At 42.2% G+C, this 20,614-nt stretch overlaps 1 protein-coding gene across 1 annotated transcript in view; it reads left to right on the top strand.

Moving 5' to 3' along the window:
* The first annotated feature begins 1,238 nt into the window (after window positions 1-1,238).
* Window positions 1,239-20,614, top strand: part of trip4 (thyroid hormone receptor interactor 4) — a 100,098-nt gene continuing 80,722 nt past the window's right edge. Inside the window, exons 1-11 of the mRNA XM_083969375.1 lie at window positions 1,239-1,412; window positions 3,090-3,271; window positions 3,505-3,635; window positions 4,075-4,293; window positions 4,390-4,468; window positions 4,564-4,669; window positions 4,792-5,007; window positions 8,751-8,880; window positions 9,307-9,500; window positions 10,937-11,061; window positions 11,205-11,296. Of these exons, the coding sequence (XP_083825501.1) occupies window positions 1,333-1,412; window positions 3,090-3,271; window positions 3,505-3,635; window positions 4,075-4,293; window positions 4,390-4,468; window positions 4,564-4,669; window positions 4,792-5,007; window positions 8,751-8,880; window positions 9,307-9,500; window positions 10,937-11,061; window positions 11,205-11,296 (1,554 nt within the window). The 5' untranslated portion in view covers window positions 1,239-1,332. The remainder of the gene's footprint in view (window positions 1,413-3,089; window positions 3,272-3,504; window positions 3,636-4,074; window positions 4,294-4,389; window positions 4,469-4,563; window positions 4,670-4,791; window positions 5,008-8,750; window positions 8,881-9,306; window positions 9,501-10,936; window positions 11,062-11,204; window positions 11,297-20,614) is intronic.

Genomic DNA, 20,614 nt, shown 5'->3' on the forward strand with positions numbered 1-20,614 from the left:
ACCACATTCACGCGCATGATCCCTTGGCTGCACACACAGAGAGGACCGCCCCTTTATGCCGTTCTCTCTCCTCATTGGATAAAGCTTGTAGGATACAAGGAAAGTTTTCTCCTCGGCTTACAGCAGAGTAGAGTGACTGACAGACCAGTGTGTCAGACCAAACACTCTATATAAGCGATTGCTGTCGGAAGATAGAACTATAAGACTTGTATTAACACAAACATTCACCTTACTTCTGCTTTAATCCAGGTGTGTCTGACCATTGTTGTGAGGTCAGACACACCTGGATTAATCAATTGGTCCAATAATGTAAGACAGGAAATAAAGGGGCTGGCTTATTTCAGGAAGTAGTGGAGCTGTGCATAAAGCCCACTGAAAGGTCGGTGAGATGTTATGACAACCTTCACAGATCATTTGAAAGCATCACTGATTAAATTAGGCCTATTACCCTTTCCCTCATAAATTTTAAGCATTATCTCTTGATAATGCCATTTAAAGGGACAACGAGGAGTTTCTATTCGGTTATAAAAAAGTCTCACGTTAATGTGGATGAATCTCCGCTACCCACACTTGTTAATGGGCCCATTTTCGATAAATATATCGTTCTGTCTCTATCGTTATTTTGTTATTATTAGTGGTGGCGGAAGTGCTGGTCGAGCCGACCAGCGTTTCCTTCGTTGCGAATCATGAGAATAACGCAGCCGCATCGCCGTTTATGGTCGGAGCTACGGTGGTATGTGAACCTCTTTGAACCTCTGACTTTAATTATTGATGAATGAAAACATGAGTCCGTCTTGCGCCCGGTCAAAGAAATGTACGGTGCGCGCGGAGGCTCATAAATGTAGTGTGAAAACGCTTCGCTTTTCCAAAACTCCTCGTTGTCCCTTTAATATGCCAACGATGTCGTGCTATACAAACTAAATTCATTGGAGGCAGTTGATTGGAACTGTGGTTCGGTTTCACACGTAGAGGTTTCACCATGGTTTCACACAACAACAGCGCCACCTAGAGACTGAATTTGACACGGAGAACATAGTGCAGTGTCATCAATAGTTGAATGTCGGATACAACTGTGTAATAATACGGGGGGGGGGGGGTGTGATTGCAGACGAAATAACGAGTCGTTGTTTTTATTTATTTATTCTTGACTTTGTACCGTCGTATAAATCCGGAGGAACCTTTTATCGATAGCAGAGTGTTTCTCCGGAAGGGATATTGTGCTGCCACGTATTTGTGTGCGACGCCGTAATGTCGCCGACTGGAAACGCGTTGATGCAACAACAGTGTGAGTTTTGGTCTGAGCTCGGAGTTTGAAGTCTTCTAGCCGGTAACATGTCTGACGCTTTGCTGCGCTGGTGTGTGGAGCAGCTGCACCACAAGTTCGGGCTGGAGGCGTGTGAAGACATCGTCCAGTAAGACATGTTAATGTTAATGTTAATGTTAATGTTAATGTTAATGTTAATGTTACATGTTAGCTCCTGTTTAATGTGACAGCTCAGCCGCTACACTAAACAAGCTAACCCCAGGAGCTAACCTGCTGCTGCTGTACTGTGATGTAATGGATGTGCGTTTGTTTGAATAATATACCTGCGTATCAACCAATGTGACGTAGGATACGTGTGACCAATTTATTGATTTCCTCTTATAGTACATACATACATTCGATATTGAAGCTGATGTAGCTGAAGGTAGCTACACAGTCTGACAGCTGTGTGACATATTTGAAGAGTTCATTTGCAAAATCAGATAAGTGCCATTTTGAAAAAAAATGAGCTGATGCTTTTGAATTATTCTTTACATAGTGTTGTTTTCAATAAAGCTTTATTTTTTTTGAGTTATATCTGTTTTTGTACATCTCATCTCCTTGGTCAAAGCCACTCAACTTGTTGGTTTGACTGATATCACCTGGTGTAAATAATAATTAAACATTTTCAAATATTTTTTTAAGAAACGAAGTTATCTGCTTTTGCAAATTAACTCTTCATTTATTCTCCAACTCTTGAAACAGTGAATGCCTCATTTCGAGGTGCTGGAAGAAGTGAGGAGACCAGGGATGGTTGTTACAGCATCACTTTCACCAACAGGGGATAACATTAGAGTTATGTGATCAATACCATGTGTATCCACTGCCTCTCTGACCTGTCATCTGAATTTGCATGGCTGTGTGAATATGTGTGTAAGGTTTTACAGCCAAAAAACACTTTTTTAGGGAAGAAACTAATATTTTGGACCAAGCCTAATGCTGATTAGTACAGATACCGTTGAAGTTTGAATTAAGTAACTGAAAGAGCAGGTTCTTAGGTAAAATATGAGTCATTTCGTTGATGTTTATTTCAAACCACTGTGCTGGTACAGGTAGTCAAACATTGACTTGACCGGGTGGGGATGGTTGTCACACCTTTTACCTCTGTTGTTTTATTAAGTATGAACCATCTTTCCTAGAATTTTACATGGATTATGAGCTGATTCTGACCTCCTGCTCAGGGTTTCCATTCATACATGTTCACCATTCATCGGTATTATCATATCCTTTAAGACAGCTGTCTAATGTTAGGATCCACACCACTGACACTGTTCTTCATTTAGCCGTCAGTGATGAGTTATTTGTGCCCATACTGAACTATAGGAAGATGCTTTAGTGTTGGAACATGCAAACATAGAATAAACTTACATAGATGCATATTTTGTGGCGTTTTTAGTTTTAAATCTCACTGTTACAATTTACCCCAGGATGGGGTACCCTGCTAGTGGGGCAGGTTGTAACTTGTAACAGTGGCACTCTTTGCATCTGACCTTAAATAATGAATTATGTGATATAGTTTGAGAAGTTTAAGGCATTGCTATTTGCAGTGGACAAATGAGGGGACTCTGTGTCATAATTTGATAACTCTACCATGAACAAAAAATGTTACAATCATCCCCGGCTACCCCCTATTAATATCACACTATGAAAATACTCAAGTCCTGCACTGACAAGAACAAGACACAGATATAAAGAACATATTAGAAAAGTCATTTTCCATTCAGCACCCTCTTTGATAAAGAAACATCACTGGGTTAAACGACTCTTGTGTCTCTCTGCTGTCTAGATACATTCTGTCCATAGAGACAGCAGAGGAGATTGAGGAGTACATGGGAGACCTCCTGCAGGGCACGGACGGGACAAAGAGGCAGTTTATTGACGAGCTCCTCAGCCGATGGAGGATGACTCAGAGACACACCACAGACACTGCAAGTCTTTTCCTCCTCAAAGAATCCCCTCCGCTAGCAGGTAAAGCATTGATGCCCGATGTCTGCCATTAAATCTTCATTTACAGTTCACATGAAAAACTTCCCAGCCATAAGAAATGCTAAAATGAAACTCTTATTCAAAGTATTTGAGCCTACTGTAACTCATTAATATAAATACCTATAAATCCAAATGATTAGATGTCTTGTGAATGGAGAGGTATTAAACTGAGATATCAACTTCATTTGCTAATGTGATTTGTTTTCTTTTTTTAGATGCACAAGACCTGACTAAAGACACCCAGAAGAAGGCTAAACGCAAAGGCCGTAACAAACAGGAGGTTCTGACTGTGAGCCAAACAGAACCGGAGCCAGAGGTGGTCAAGACCCCGATTGATTTAATGAGGGTGAGTAGTCATTAACTTTAAAGGGATAGTTCAACATTTTGGCAAATTTGCCTATTTGCTATAATCCCTATAGTCATAGCAGTAGGATCATTACCTTTAATTATCAGTGCATGTTGTTTTGAGATCAGCAGGGCAGAGACGTGAGCTGCTCAGTGAACACAATGGAGGTTAATGGTACAGGTCCCCTGTCCCTCATCAAACTCATCAAATACACAATCCAACTCAAATCTCCAAAACTCCAAAACTCTCTCGTGGACAAGTTGTGACCTGTTGAACTATCCCTTTAACATTTCTCTCATCACCTACTTTATGAAAGTAACTCTAATAGTTCAGGAACGACACAAGTTCAGACGATACTTTTTATTTTTCATTGTTGTGCTCATTTGTTTAACTTATCTGTTTAATTATCATCACTGTTTTTCCTCGCTTTATTTGTCAGGCCCAAGAAAACAATAGTGGCTCCTCAACAAAGAAGAAGAGTAAGTTTATCAGTCTCTATGCCAAAGAGGGACAGGACAAGCTTGCTGTCCTACTCCCTGGTCGATATGCCTGTGAGTGCCTTGCTCAAAAACACAAACTTATCAACAACTGCCTCGCCTGTGGTCGCATAGTGTGTGAGCAAGAGGGCTCCGGGCCCTGCCTGTTCTGTGGAAAGCTGGTACGTAAGCGTTTTGAATGGTGATGTTCTTTTTATTTTCTTATTTCTACATCTGCTTGGGATTCTGAGTGTGAAAACCTTTGTTTTCTGATTCAGGTCTGCACAAGAGAGGAGCAGGAGATCCTGCAACGAGACTCCAACAAGAGCCAGAAGCTAAGAAAGAAGCTTATGGGAGGTGAGAGTCAAAACTATCAAGAATTAATTACAGCAAAAATCTATGAAATAATGATGCTGATTGATGCAATAAATTTGTCTTGATGATGGGGACAGACTGTGAGGACAGAGATTATCTCCCACACCATGAGGCCAAGATGAAGGCTGGTTTGGAGAAGGCTGTCCAGCACAAAGACAAACTGCTGGAATATGACAGGAACAGGTATCACACAGTCACACAGTCAAGAAAAGAGCCAGGTTTATTGCTTAAAAATTTGGATTAAGGGAAGACAACTATGAATTTATATGATAACGTTTCCTCTTTACTGTCCCTGTCAACTGCAGTGTCAGGAGAACACAAGTCCTGGATGATGAGTCGGATTACTTTGCCACCGAATCCAACCAGTGGCTGTCACCTGGCGAGCGAGAAAAGCTGAAGAAGAAGGAGGAGGAGCTTCGAGAACTTCGACACGCCTCTCGTAAGGACAGAAAGATCACGCTGGACTTTGCTGGCAGACAAGTGATCGAGGAGGGAAACAACCTCAACGAGTACCACAAGAAGTAAGATGCTATCTGAATCAAGTCTGTCAGAGAAGATAAGATGAACACATTCTCCTTCCTGGGCTCCAGACTACATTTTTTTACTAGGAGCTCAGTGGCCCCTAACTTAAAATTTCGGGAGTGCAAGCAGAAAATTTAGGAGCTCACACCATAAATCCACTTGCAAAGCAAATATTCCCAATTCCTTTTCATTCATGATCCCCACACACATTGGCCTCACACCTGAGTCGCCCCTTCCATGTTTCACCAGTGTACATACACTGCTCATCTCCAAAAAAAAAGTCACACACTCTAATATTTAGTTGGACCGCCTTTAGCTTTGATTACATCACACATTCACTGTGGCATCGTTTCAAAAAGCTTCTGCAATGTCACAACAATCTTGGTTTGTTTTTTTTACAATTTGATAACGAGATATGTTATATTTGCTTGATGCCAATAATTTGACCTTTCTGAAACAGACTGACCTCTTTTCCATGACCACAGGATGTCTGTGTCTTCCAACATGGTTGGTTTACTTTATTAATCCCTCTGAAGGGAAATTGATTGTCACTCTGTACGCACAACATCCAACACACAATACTACAACATGACAAGCATTGACAACTCAGGCAGTACAATAAGTGCAATGCAATGCATTACTCAGCATAGCACACAACAGAAAACGACAATAATTAACAACAATGTTCATTAAAAAACTTCACTGCACCAGGTACAAAAGACCTCCTGAATCTTTCTGAGGAACATCTCGGCATCACCAGTCTGTTGCTAAAAGAACTCTTCAGTTCATGGAAGAAAACATAGAGTGGGTGGTCCTTATTGTGCAGAATGCACCAGAGTTTCCTCCCCACCCTCTTCTCCATGACCACCTCTAAGGAGTCAGGAGGCAAACCAATGATAGAACCTGCTTTTTTAATCACTTTGTTAATCCTGTGTCTGTCCTCAGACTTCAACCCCCACCCCCAGCAGACAACAGCATAAAAAAGCACACTAGCTAAAATACTATGAAAAAACACATTCAAGAGTGGCCTGCTAACATCAAATGATCTTAGCTTCCTGAGGAAAAACAGCCTGGACTGGGCCTTTGTGAAAATAGCACAGGTGTTCTCTTTCCAGTCCAGCTTATTATCCACACGGATGCCAAGATACCTGTAGTGGGGGACAACCTCAATAGCCACATCCTTGATAACTACCGGAGTGACTGGTGTCTTTTTCCTTCTAAAATCAGTTACAAGTTCTTTTGTCTTGTTTAAGTTTAAAATGAGGTGGTTATCATCACACCATTTGACGAAGCTGTCTATTTCTCTTAAGTAGGATGTGTGCTTGTCTCCAGTGATGTAACCTACAAGTGCAGAGTCATCAGAAAAAATTTGTAGATGACAGTCAGACAACAAGCTTGATCTACAGTCTGATGTGTACAAAGTAAATAAAAATGGAGACAAAACAGTACCTTGTGGTGCCCCTGTGTTTGTTAAAATAGTTTTAGATACCTCGTTACCCATTTTCACAAACTGGGGTCTACAAGTGAGGTAGTCCATAACCCACTGGGCAGTACAGCTATTTATATTCCAATCAAGTAATTTCTTAACTAAAATGTGCGGCTCCATCCATCCATCCATTTTCATCCGCTTGATCCGGAGTCGGGTCGCGGGGGCAGCAGTCGGAGCAGGGATCCCCAGACTTCCCTCTCCCCGGACACTTCCTCCAGCTCTTCCGGGGGGACCCCAAGGCGTTCCCAGGCCAGCCGAGTGACGTAGTCACTCCAGCGTGTCCTGGGTCTTCCGCGGGGCCTCCTCCCGGTGGGACATGCCCGGAACACCTCACGAGGGAGGCGTCCAGGGGGCATCCTATACAGGTGCCCGAGCCACCTCAGCTGGCTCCTCTCGATGTGGAGGAGCAGCGGCTCTACTCCGAGCTCCTCCCGGGTGACAGAGCTCCTCACCCTATCTCTAAGGGAGCGCCCCGCCACCCTGCGGAGGAAACTCATTTCGGCCGCTTGTATTCGGGATCTCGTTCTTTCGGTCATGACCCAGAGTTCATGACCATAGGTGAGGGTGGGAACGTAGATCGACCGGTAAATCGAGAGCTTTGCCTTTCGGCTCAGCTCCTTCTTCACCACGACGGACCGATACAATGACCGCATTACTGCTGCCGCCGCACCGATCCGCCTGTCGATCTCGCGCTCCGTTCTCCCCTCACTCGTGAACAGGACCCCAAGATACTTAAACTCCTCCACCTGAGGCAGGAACTCTCCCCCGACCTGGAGGGTGCAAGCCACCTTTTTCCGGTCGAGAACCATGGCCTCGGACTTAGAGGTGCTGATTCTCATCCCAGCTGCTTCACACTCGGCTGCAAACCGCCCCAGTGCATGCTGAAGGTCCTGGCTCGAGGGAGCCAACAAGACCACATCATCTGCAAAAAGCAGAGATGAAATCAAGTGGCTCCCGAACCGTACCCCCTCCGGCACTTGGCTGCGCCTAGAAATTCTGTCCATATAAATAATGAACAGAACCGGTGACAAAGGGCAGCCCTGCCGGAGTCCAACACGCACCGGGAACAGGTCTGACTTACTGCCGGCAATGCGAACCAAGCTCCTGCTCCGGTCATACAGGGACCGTACAGCCCTCAGCAGAGGGCCTCCGACCCCATACTCTCGGAGCACCTCCCACAGGATGTCACGTGGGACACGGTCGAAAGCCTTCTCCAAGTCCACAAAACACATGTGGACTGGTTGGGCAAACTCCCATGCACCCTCGAGCACCCTGCGGAGGGTGTAGAGCTGGTCCAGCGTTCCACGGCCAGGACGAAAACCGCATTGTTCCTCCTGAATCCGAGGTTCGACTATCGGCCGAATTCTCCTATTCAGCCGAAAATGTGCGGCTGAATAGTATTAAAAGCATTCGAGAAATCAAAAAATAAAATTGCACCAGCTTTCTCCAGGTGACTGGAACAACAACATAGTTGTTTAAAGCAGATATCAGTGGAATGTTTTTGTTAATATAAGTCCTAAATAGTCCTATTTTCCGTCAGCAATCACTTACATGAAGTATTTCAGCCTAAACACGAGTCTCTCCGTCACTCTGCTCTGCTGTAACCCGAGGAGAAAATTTTCCTTGTGGGATACAAGTGTTATCCAATGAGGAGAGAGAACGGCATGAAGGGCTGTGTGTGCAGCCAAGGGATGCGCGTGAATGTGGTGACGTAGCACGAGGACCAATTGATGCCTGACAAGGGCGGGGGCTGCTAACTCATGGTGCGTTCAAAGAAACTCGTACTTTGTGTTTTTCCTTCCTGTGAAGTCATACCAGTTCGATCTGGTACGAGTTCACGGGTCGGAAGTTACGAGTGGCCGTTATAGGGAACTTTCACAGACAACAGGATGGTAAAAACACGAGCTACGGGTTACCTGGAACGCTACCAAGTCGTAGTTGTGACTTGAAGCTGTAACTTACGGTTTCAAAAGCCTGCCTTGAACGCAGCATTAGCCGAAACGGCCGTGAAGCTGATATCTGCTTTAAGAAATGAGAAGCTACTGACTCCATCAGTTAGGGTTAGGCCAACTGAAACATAATCATCCATACAGTAATTATCCAATGGGAGGCTCTTACCTATCATCTTAGTTAAATCCAGGTGGTAACTTTTTTTTTGGACAGGCAGTGTATTTTAAAAAAGAAGAAGGAAAAAAAAAGAACAGCAAATTTACAGGTTGTGCATGTTTCAAATTGGTTTGCAATGATTCACAGGTTGGACGAGACCCTCAAGGCGATGAACAGTGACACTACGTCAACATCATCGATGTATTCTAAAAAACAAGGCGGAAGGCAGACCCTCGGGCAGCTGGTCAACCCCAACATCATGCAGTCTGCCCCAGAGGTAGGCCACTGCTTTCAGTAGGCCAAGGCTGCCACCTAGTGGTACATTTTCAACACTGCATGTAGAGTTCAGATTAGACCATTACAAGCAGTAGACATAAAGAGAATGTATGTTGGGTGTGGGTGATGCTTCCTGTTACTTGGGTCCCCTATCTGCAAGCAGTTTTTGCTTCTTTGGGGTTCCCTTTATGTAGCCTACATCTGCTTGTTAACTGTATCCTTTGTGTGTAGTATTTTGTTTAGTAGATGAATAAGAAAGATTTTTTTTCTTTTTTTCTATATTAGAAAAATAAGATAAAATCAACAAAACAGTAGAAATAACTTGAAATGACACTGATACTGACTGCATTGGCTGGCAGCTGTTTGTGCAGATGGTATCCATGCAGATTCTACCAATGTTGACGATGACGATGTATACACTTTGTAGTTTGTGAACGTCGGCGGTGGCGAAAGCTACAAGAGGAACACAGAGCAGCGGAAGAATGTGGCTCTGGACAAGGGAGGAGAAGAGCGGAGCAGGCTGCGCCTCCAAGACAAAGAGCTGCAGGAGATGTCTGATGGAGGCTGGTGCCTCAGCATGCACCAGCCATGGGCCTCGCTGCTGGTCAAAGGCATCAAGAGGTAAGAGGAGGAAACACACTTCACAATGGGCCTCATTCACTCAAGCATTTTCTTTAATTCTTTCTTAAGTCTTTCTGAAGAAATTTCTTAGGAAAACTCTACGTCAGATTGATGAACGTGTTCCTATAGGATTAGTATAGGTAAACGCCCCTTCAAACCCCGTAAAAGGGCACGAGACTGCAGGGCCATGTGCAAACAGAAACCTTTCTGTGGTTTCTGTTGAGCAGAGAAGGTGAAGTGAGGAATAAAGTTAAAATGCTCAAACGAAAATCTAAAGGAGGAGTGCCGGACTCAAAGCATAAAAAGAACTGCTGCAGGAAACGAAACAAAAAAACACTCCTCCTTATTTATATTTATTTTTAGTAGCGTCAGCAGTGGATGCAAAGTAACAGAAAATAAAGATGCATGGGATGCTGTTGTTGTCCACCGTATGTTGCATCTGAAGAAGAGCGCACAACTGACCAAGTAAAGAAGAAATGGTTTGATCTCAAATCAGTGGTTAAAGAAAGTATTGAACAAGAAGAGAGAAGCAGAGGACAGACTGAGTCATTATCAGAGAGACCAACCTCTCAGGTGTGACATCATAAAGATCATCATATTATCAGTCATATGCTATTGGCTGGTGTGGTTCCCAATAAACATAATTGATGTGAATTAAGTGTCTATAGTGTTTTTAAGAGACCACAATTATTTGTAAAATAATTATAAAAGCATCATAAATGATAAGAAAATGATTCTAATTCAAATCATATAATATTAAACAACTGCAGAACAGAAGAGGTTAAGAACAAATCCTGCATAAGAAAACATTTGTGAATGCCACAATCTTTGTAAAAACTGCGCAAGTGGGACTGAAGACAAATTTGTTCTTAAAGGGATAGTTCAACATTTTGGCAAATTGGCCCATTGCCATAATCCCTATAGTCATAGCAGTAGGTTCATTACCTTAAATTGTCAGTGCAAGCTGTTTTTAGAACGGTGGAGCAGAGCCGTGAGCTGCTCAGAGCTACGCTACGGAGGCTCATGGGATTTCTTGGTTTCCCTCATCAAACTCATCAAATACACAATCCAACAACTCCACAACGCTCTGGTGGACAAGTTGTGACCTGCACATTCACCACACTATGAGATAATAACACAACGTTACCAGACAGAGTTGTTTTCGAGGTAAATACAGAGACTGCTTGATGAAAAACTGCCCCTGACAGGAACGCAGATCAGTGGATTTGCATGAATTTACCTTGAAAACAAGTCTGTCCACGGCTAACGAACCTACTCCTAAAACTATAGGGATTATGACAATGAGCCAATTTGGCAAAATGTTGAACTATCACTTAAAGAACATGAACGTGAATAAGGCCCACTGAGCTTTGTGAAGGAACACAAGGGCAACACTCGGTGGTAACAGTGCATTTTGTGTGTGTGTGTGTGTGTAGGGTAGAGGGGCGAACCTGGTACACATCGCACCGAGGCCGTCTGTGGATCGCTGCTGCAGCCAAGAAGCCCAGTCCTCAGGAGATAGCTGAGGTGGAGGTTATGTACCGCCACATCTATAAAGCAGGTACACATACTGCAGTGTTTACTGGAAGTGATTGATTGTAGCTGCTTTGATTGAAGTGCACAGCATTAAATAAGATTGTTTCTGTTTTTGTCTTGTTGGTTGCTGGATCTTTGAGTTGTCCTCCTCTTCTTTTTTGTGTGCAGAGCCACGGTTCCCTAAAGACTATCCCACTGGCTGCCTGTTGGGCTGCGTCAACATGACTGACTGCCTGTCCCAAGAACAGTTCAGAGAACAGGTCAGTAAAACATTATAACTCGGCAGGATTGATACTAAAGTTTTACACTGGTGCTAAATCTCATTTTAAAAACTCAAACCACTTCAGTGAACAAATCAGAGATATGGTTGGCAAGTCAGGTCTGGAATCAGGACGTGGTGATGATGAAAATACAGCAGCAGTGTTCGATGGACAGAGACTGGAATGAAGATGTGACTTGATTGTTTTAAAAAGGCTCTCAGGCTTTGGAATGAATGAATGAATGAATTTATTTATTTCGATACAAACAAAAAGAACAGTGTCCGAAAAGGAGCAGGTAGAAGTCAAACTTATATGACCCTACCCCTTTCTTGCTTATCTATTAAACAGCTTTATAAATCAGTTTACAACCAAATATAAACATACATACCCATACTATCCCCAATTTATTTACAACCCAAATTAAATATATACACATTCATCAAATTATTTACAATCCTAATATCCACCCAGTGGATATTAATAATAATTAATGATAATTATATAATTATTACCGTAATTATACAATAAATATTATAATAATGAATAGTCAAACAAACAAAATCATCCTTTACACAACTCCTCCTCAACTATATAACTCCCCAAGATTTATATCAGTGCTTTGCTTCACCCATCATCCAACCCACTCCATAGATCCACTCCAACAACTGAAATACACATACTTTTCCTTTTTGAATGAACACAATGGGTTTTTTTTTTTATTAACTTTTCCTTTAAATTTTCTAATATTGCCATCATTTGTGCAGTTTTAAATTTGACTAGATCCCAGAATTTCAATGAATTTGAATGAATTTCGTGTGCTCCCTATATCCCACATTGTGTACTATGCTGATTGCTCTTTTTTGTAGTCTGAATAATGGTTCTAAGTTGCTTTTGTACGTGTTAACCCAAACTTCCACACAGTAATGCAGATATGGTAATACTAGTGATGAATACAGAATGTGCAGTGATTTATGATCCAGTGTGCATCTTGTTTTCCCCAGTATTGCTACGCTCTTGGCCAGTTTTGTTCTTTTATGATTTGTTTTTAGTTTCTGTTGTCTGAGTGAAAGGTAATTGTTGAGGTAAATGCAACAAAAGAGGTGAAAATGTGTGCTTCTGCTGTTACTGCTGTTTTATGCCGACTTACAGGCCCGGCACTTTCCATCCTCCTCCTCCTCCTCCTCCTCGTTGTCTTGGTTTCGTTTCCATTCTTTTTCAGATGGTGACTAAATTGAGGTGTAATTTCAGTAGTACAAAGAAAAAAACACAAAAAGCCCTGCGGGGATACAAAAGTGAACAACAGATTTTTGTCTCATCATGTACTTGGAGTTACAATTTAGTTTCAGTTTTTCCAGCAACGTTAGAGAGACATCCAGATGAACACACAGACCTCCTTTTAGTGTGTAGTGATTTAATGACTCAGACTGTTCAGACAGGAACACTCATTTTTATTCCCAATAACATTTGCTTATACCTTTATTACACTTTCTGTCTTGTATGTATAGGAAATGATAAATCATATACCTCAGTCAGATGGAAATGCATGTTGTGCTGTTATCACCTCTTACCAGCAGAGGTCAGACTTCACCTTTTCACCAGCAGCCCCCTGCCAGCTCACAATGTTCCCCACTAGGGGCAGTATTCACCACAGGAAGGTGGACCAATGCAACACACATTCACAGACATGATCACTGCAACAGTCAGCTTCCACCACCCTCAGCGCTGTAACACACACACACACTTCACATCGGCTTCAGGCATTTACATTCACAGCAAAAAGGCTGGCTTTGTCTCACCGCTTGAGAAGATGTAGACTGTGGAACGAAGCCTCTGATTACGAGTGCGTTGCAGCTCTCTATGATCTCCTGTTTATGTTCCGCATCGACACTTAAAGTGAAACCCAGCCTTAACCATAGTGTTACGAGGGCTCTGGCTTGACTCAGAGTATCTGATGTGGCGGAGCGTGGAGCTGCTCCATTGGCAGCCGGGTCAGTGCTGCCTTTTTGTCCTCATAAACTGTTTACTTCAGCTTTTACACCCAAATTACTTTAATTAATTGTAGTTTTACCAAGTAAAAATTGGAAAAATACACCCTGCCCCACATTAAATCATTATGTGTATGGAGAGTCCCTCTCCCATCCACTGTCAGCCAAACACATTTAACTACACTTAATTGCTTTGCCATCCTTGTGTCGGCAGTTGTTCCTCTGCCTACACTGGTCCCATCCTTTTAATATAGTTAGTTACCACTAGAGCAGAAACAGCTGTCTGCTTGATTAGACACTGCAGAAAAGTAATCTTTAGGCAATTATTGTTTTTGGGGGGTAAATATTTCAGCTTCTTCAATATGAGTATGCTACCTTTGTTTAATCATTGATGCTAAATAGAATTGGGCTGGAACAAGAAATGTGAAGATGTAATTCGCGGCTCTGGAGAGCGTCATGGTCATTTTCACTCTTATCTGGCATTTTATACTCCACGCAGCTCTCGTCCATTAATCAGAGGTCTGCAAATTAAGTGACAATAACTAGAGACGGTAGTTGCAGCCCTAATTACTATTCAAGTAATGTCAGGCTTTAAGAGCAACAACTCAACCGTGAACATGTTTAATTTCCTGGCATTTACATTTTGAATGATAGGGTTGAGATGCTCCGCAAATGCCTCAGTTATTATCAAAACCATCGGCTGCTGCATCTTCCTTTCCCCCGTGTCAGTCCCAGTCAAATCAATAAGGATACCTCAGTTAATAAGGTGGCAGTTACTTCTCATTATTGCTATGTTGTGTTAAGCCATTAATGTGTCTCTATTCTTAGTTTAGACACACATATATGCACTGGATCACCAAGAGGGGAAAAGTGTATAATTGGAGAAGTGTGTAAAGCGCAAAACGCATTGTACAAACATGCCCTAACCCCGCGAAGCTACAAGCCCTCACACACATGTACGCACACGCTTGTGTACTATCTTTGACGAGATACTGAAACAGATCAGATTTGGAAACTCCACCCTACTCTGTTCCAATTAAAAACAACACAGCCGTGGAGAGAGAAAAAAAGAAGCTTTATTTGTGTTTCGTCTCTGCTTACACTTTTTTAGCATATGTGTCTCTGCATAAAGGCACTTTAAAGGAGCTCTGTATTTAGTGTACTTTTAAAGTGTGTGCTGCATGGTGTGCATTCTGACTGCTGGGACCTGTAAATTTAAGGGCTTTCCCCTTTTGTACCCTGTCCTCATTGTCTCCTCCACCACTCATTCCACCCAGGGCTGTAAAATCATGTTTGCAGGCAGTGTGACTGCCCTTTCATCCTGTGAAAGGGTGTGTGTATGTGTGTGTGTGTGTGTGTGTGTGTGTCCACTTGCACAGAGCAGCCATAAATAACACCCCCACCCCGCATAAGGCCCCTCAGAGAAAAAAAAGGGGGGGGGAAGAAAGGCAGATGTAGAAAATAGTGAAGCAACCAGGGAACAACAAGCAGCACCAGAGGCCGAATGTTGGTGCTGAACAGTTGGTTGGTGCTTATTCCACCATTTCAGAGAAAAAGCACAGACTATTAGCCGTCCAGCATTTAGCACTTTAAGCCGCCTTCCTTTCATTTAAGTAGGGGGAGTGCATGTTGTGCTGCTGGTGCATAGTAGCACACAGCTGAGCTGCTGGGCTGGGCCAGTGGGTGAGGCGGAGGATTTACTGTCCTGTGCTGGCAGCTGTGGGTGGTTAAAAAGGGTGGGGGGTGGAGGGGGGGTGGGGGTGAAGGACAGACAGCCATTATTCCTCAGGCTCTTCTAAATCTGCCCCTAGTGATGTATGAAATATTTAGAGAGAGTGGAATGCGGGTAGATGAGGAGAGCGTGTGAGAAACACTTCGAACGCTGAAAAAGAAAAAAAAAAGTTGTAAATAGCGGAATATCAGCGACGGGGTGTGATTGCACTCTCTCTCCTGTTGGGGCGCTGTTGTACAAAGCAAGCTGCCACCCCGCTGACAGACCACCCCCCAGGCAGAGCAGGATTTCCATCTGCTTGACTTGGACCGATTCTTTCCCTCATTAGAAACTGACTGGTGTATTGATCCATTCCCCCCATAATCTCTCACTACTCCCGGCTCTCCAGCCCCTCCCTGCTCCCCTCCTTACTACTGATAATTGGCCAGCCATTATGATCTGTGCGGTCTCTCTCCACCTCTACCCCCCAGCGCTCGCTCAGCAGTGGGTGGAGATGTACGCATGACCTGCCTGCTGCAGAGGTGAGGCGGCGGGCGGGCGGGGGGTGTTGCGAGGAATAAAGGTACATTACAGATTGAAAACTGGGATGTTTTTTTGCTGTAAGAGGCAAAGCGAGATGATTAAAAAGACTCAGCAGAGAGCTACAGTCGGATAGAGGAGGTTTATGGGTGGTCAATATGCTGCATGTGGTTTACTTTACACTCAGCGGTGCAGAATTTGAAAAAATAAAGTCAAATGCCATCGCTGCACTTTGAATTCAGCATTATTCAGCTCATGCACAGACCAGTTCTCAGTCTCCGTACTGGTTCACAGCGCTCGCAAAGCCACATCAGACCCCATGCAGAGCTCGGATCGCACCATCAACCTACGCCTGCGGTGAAAAGATTGACGACTGGATCAATCCGCACTCTTAATAAGGGTCTGATTTCTTACTCTGCTCCAAAGACCATAATACCATCTGCAGAGCTACATGTCTCTGTGAATATAAGTCAGAGATCTCTAATCTATTTGACAGGCATGCCAAGAGCAAAACCAGTGACTCTTCAGTGCTGTATTGATTTATATGAAACGACTATGAGGGCAAGAGGGCAGAGTGAGCTCTGTTTGTGTTATGTGCGCGTGTGATCTCTACATATATTATCTATGAATTTCCTGATGATGAAATGTTGACACAGTGACACACTCTGGAAGTTTCATCATTCACGGAGGTTTTTGAACAGTAATATCGTCTGTGGTATCTCATGTTTCACAGATAAGCAGATTTTATGAACCTGGGGTCTGTTGAAGGCTGACATACAGCAGATCCCCTGGCACGTACTGTGTGTGTATCAGATAGGCTCATATTTGAGTCATGCCTTGTACTGGATGGTTTATGGCAGTGGTTTTCCAACTGGTGCAGACTCAAATTCCACATGTCTCCTTTGTCATTAAGTAACAGTCCGCTCAAAGGCTAAATGAGCACCAATCCAGTTTTATTCCACAGAGTGAAAACAAAAAAGACATTTCCAACGGACCAGCAGACATTTTGACATGTCATTATAGAAAAACCACACGTATAAATAATGATGGATGGCTGAATTCCATTCAGCTGCTTCAGTTTCTGGTTATGTATGCTGGATCGCTGTCACATTATCATGGCTTACTTGGACACTTGAGTAAAGCAGTTATTAGTAACACCTGTGCTTTTCTTGCTATGACATGTCAAAACATGTGCGGTGGAGAGTCATATATTAAGGCTTAAAATCCAGTGACACTAATAGCAGGTAGAACTAATTCAGACAGAGCCTTTTTAAAGTTAATATGACACAACAGCATGTAATAAAACAGTTGCTTTGCTGAAGAGGCAAGATAAAATAAATCAAATGAAAATGTGTTGTAATGTCACATGCCATCTTTTGATATTTGCCTGTTGTATCCATATGAATAGCAGTGTCATCTGCCTATATGTGTAGTTTGAAAAAGTATCATCTGCATATATCCGGTTTTTGTGGGTCCAATACTCTTGATAGTTTTAGGTATCTAATCTCTTATCTTGTATATTTTTACAAGTTAATGTTACTTTTAGATTAATTTGTTTATTTAAGTGTCATACACGTTACTGTGCCCAGCCCACGTGGGCTTACAAGACACTAAACAATATAAATAGAAATATTCAAACGTGGCTAAGAAGACTTCTCATAAATATGTATCCATAGACTCGTGCAAACAGGCAGATTTTCCAAAATATACAAAACAATAATAGTAAGTAGTCTTGCATAGGATGCATTGTTTTCTGTTTTCTGCTTTTTTAATAAATCTGGCTAGGACATAGATCAACGTATCACACTCAGACATCCAAAATCAGTCAGGATTTTTCGCCTCAATTTTTTCAAACAAGGATTTCCTCGGTTCAATGTACAGAGTGTATTGAAACAGAAAGTGAAATTCATCTTCAACAATATCCAGATCACACAAAACACATATACGCTGCTCTTCGGGGATACCCTTATACCTGGCAACTTCAATTGCCACCAGATCTCAGCTGTGCACACAAGGAGCTCTGTTTAATGTTAAATATGGTTCTGTGTAGTAATCCCCTTTAATTTGAACATAGTTTCTATGTGTGAGTTTACTCCAAATCTCCTCCTTCCATTGTTTCATATAGAGACAACATAGTTTTTGTTTAACTGTATTTATATTATACTGCAAATTATTACCCTAAAATTAATATTACTCAGAAAGAGAAGAATACTGCAGAGACATCTCTTAACCAGGGGAAATTTAGAAAGTTTCATTAATCTCAGTGTTTTCTTTTTTTTTTGTCAATATTGATAGTTTCTAATTGAAGTAATTCAAGTTTAATGAGATCCTGCTTAAAAACAGCACATTTAATGCTCAAGTCTGTTGAAAAGAACGTCTGCACACCTTGTACAAGAAAATACTGTTACTATACTACTGTACACTATACTATACTATACTATACTATACTATACTATACTATACTATACTATACTATACCCTTATCCTTACCATCACAACTAATCACTTAACCCCAATCCTGAGGCTGAGCAATATTGCCAATATCTATAATAATCACTAATAGATCCAATCCTTATTTGTTATGGTTTAAAATGTGATTTCCGCTCCCCACTGAACACACTAGACAGTTTATTGTGGCTTTAAATTATTCTTCATTGTCAGAAAGTCAAAACACACATCACAAGTTATCACAACATTTCACAGATCAGAGGCACAATATTATTGTCATCATTATCAAATGATGACAATAATAGAAATGCAGTGCTGTACATATTGTAGCCATAGGGATATATAAGTTCTTTTCTTTATTTTCAGTAAAGTATCAGGGTTTTCTTAGACTGGCTCTGAGTTCAGGGTTGGGTGGAGGGAGGGAGGTTGTTTAGAGACTTGTAAAATGTAACAGATTATTTTGGACGAATGATGTACCAAGTTCAAAAATCAATAAAGATATGTGTTAAAAAAACAAACCAAAAAACAATGACAATTATAAATTCTAACATAATGTAATGCAGAATCATTGGCTCGAATGGGAAAGTGGCCTGTTGGACACTGTATAGAAATGTAGTGGGCCTTGAACTTACCCTGAGGAACACCACTTTGAAAAAGCTGAAAGGTTTTTCTTATGTTTTCTGTGGTTTGAAGTTAAACAGTGGCAGTTAGAGGTAATCACACAACAATCAACACAATTGTGAGAGAATCCTCTTAAAAGCTTTACTCTGAGCTGAAACACCCCATTAACGCCATCTTTGTCTCGTTTTTACAGTCTTTCTTTCAAAAAAAAACATGGCGTCAGGAAAATGTTGCCTTCACAGCCTGTATCATATTTTACTCAGAAAACATGTGTTCCCACGCGTCCGTCTTTTTGTTTCTCTCATTGTTTATTGGCCTATACTATACATTTCAATTTTTAATTCCAACATCCAGTTAATAAAACAAGTTATGTTGTTATTTTTTATTACAGCCTTTATTTTAAAACATGTGTATATTCTACTCTATTCTGTCTCAAAATATAGGTCTACAGACTGTGCCGCTCAGATGTGTGCACACCAACATGATAGATAACTGAAAGCAGCATATGCTTATACCACATCACATAGCTTCAAGCGGAGCCACTTATCTGTTAAAAGAAGTGCTGGTTTCTGTGGAATTCCATTTGTGCAAGCTTCTCCCTTTGACCTCCAGAGTGGAGCTCCTGTGCTTGTTAGGCTGGCTGGAAGCTCGGACTGATGCCTGCGTTTCCTTGTGTGGTAATGTGATATTTATATGCTGAAAGCCTTCCTGCCAGCATGCCACACACACTCACACACACATACACTATCCCTCTCTCTCTCTCTCACAGGATACATTGGATGCATTCCAAAGGAAGGGAAGTGAAGCAATGCTATTTTTTCTTCCCCCTCTTTTTCTGTAACATTGTGTGAATCCTCAGCAGTGGCTTCACCCCCTCTCTCTTCCTGCACTCCTTCCCCTCCATCATTCCATCTTCACATTTTCCGCACTTTCCCTCTAACAGTGTGCTTTACAGGTCAGGGCTGTGAAGTTGTATGTGGTCGTGGACAATTTGGTTTATGTGAACAGACGAGCATGTGTACGCGGAATTGCTCATCTCTCTCTCTCTCTCTCTCCTTCTCAATCTATCTCTTTCTGCACAAGCCCAGTCACACACTAACACACTCACATTCCTCCCCTTTCCTTGCTGGGCAGTTTGCCATGGCAGAGAGGTCAGACATCATGTGATTCTGCAGTGGTGTGTAGAATGCTTTCAGCCCCGGGTCCCCAGGCTCTGGATGACAACCAACCAAACCTCAGTCACAGGTTTTCAGCAGCATGAAAAATACATAGAACCATCTGCCAGACTTCAAATGGCCTGCTGCACTGTTTAGAATTTCACTGCTGTCTTCGGACCACTTCATTGAATGTCACACAGTTTCTGCTGCTGGGGAAACTGACAGTTAAGCCCCCCCCCCCTTATTATCTCGACTTCTCCTCCATTTTAATCTGCTCATTTAATAGGAGTTGTTTCTTCCTCCTGAATGCTGATCACAGGAACTTGGAACAACGATAAAGGCAACACAAGAGACACTCCAGACAGCTTCCTTTGATGGTGTGAAAGACAGCAGTGTTGATGAAAATAAGTCAGAATCAAAGGGAGGTAACTAAACGCCAAGCTGTATGAAGTGTTAGTCTGAATGTTAAACAGGTTCAAATTCCTCTTTTCTCTTTAAAAACGATCTGATGTGCTGCTGCTCGTCCAAACCAGACCTCTTCCTCTTGTGATTTATTTCTGAGACAGTCTCTTTTCTGAGCTGGAAAAAATGTAGCTGAAGTCATAGTCGTTATGTAGTCATCACTCCGCTACAGTCCTTTAGCACATAAACAGAAAAGCCTGCAGGGGACTCATAATGTGAGTGTTGACTAATCTCATTGATTGTAACAGAGTGGGAACGACAACCTTTTTTTTTTTTAAAGTGGCTGCATTGAAAATCAGACAATCTAATGGAGACATTCCCTAACAATACAGACATAGTTTTGTGTTCTCATAAGGAAAAACTGAGACATGTTCTGGACTCAGCTGCAGTAACT

This window comes from Trachurus trachurus (assembly GCF_905171665.1).
Source record: "Trachurus trachurus genome assembly, chromosome: 3".
Classification (NCBI taxonomy): domain Eukaryota; kingdom Metazoa; phylum Chordata; class Actinopteri; order Carangiformes; family Carangidae; genus Trachurus; species Trachurus trachurus.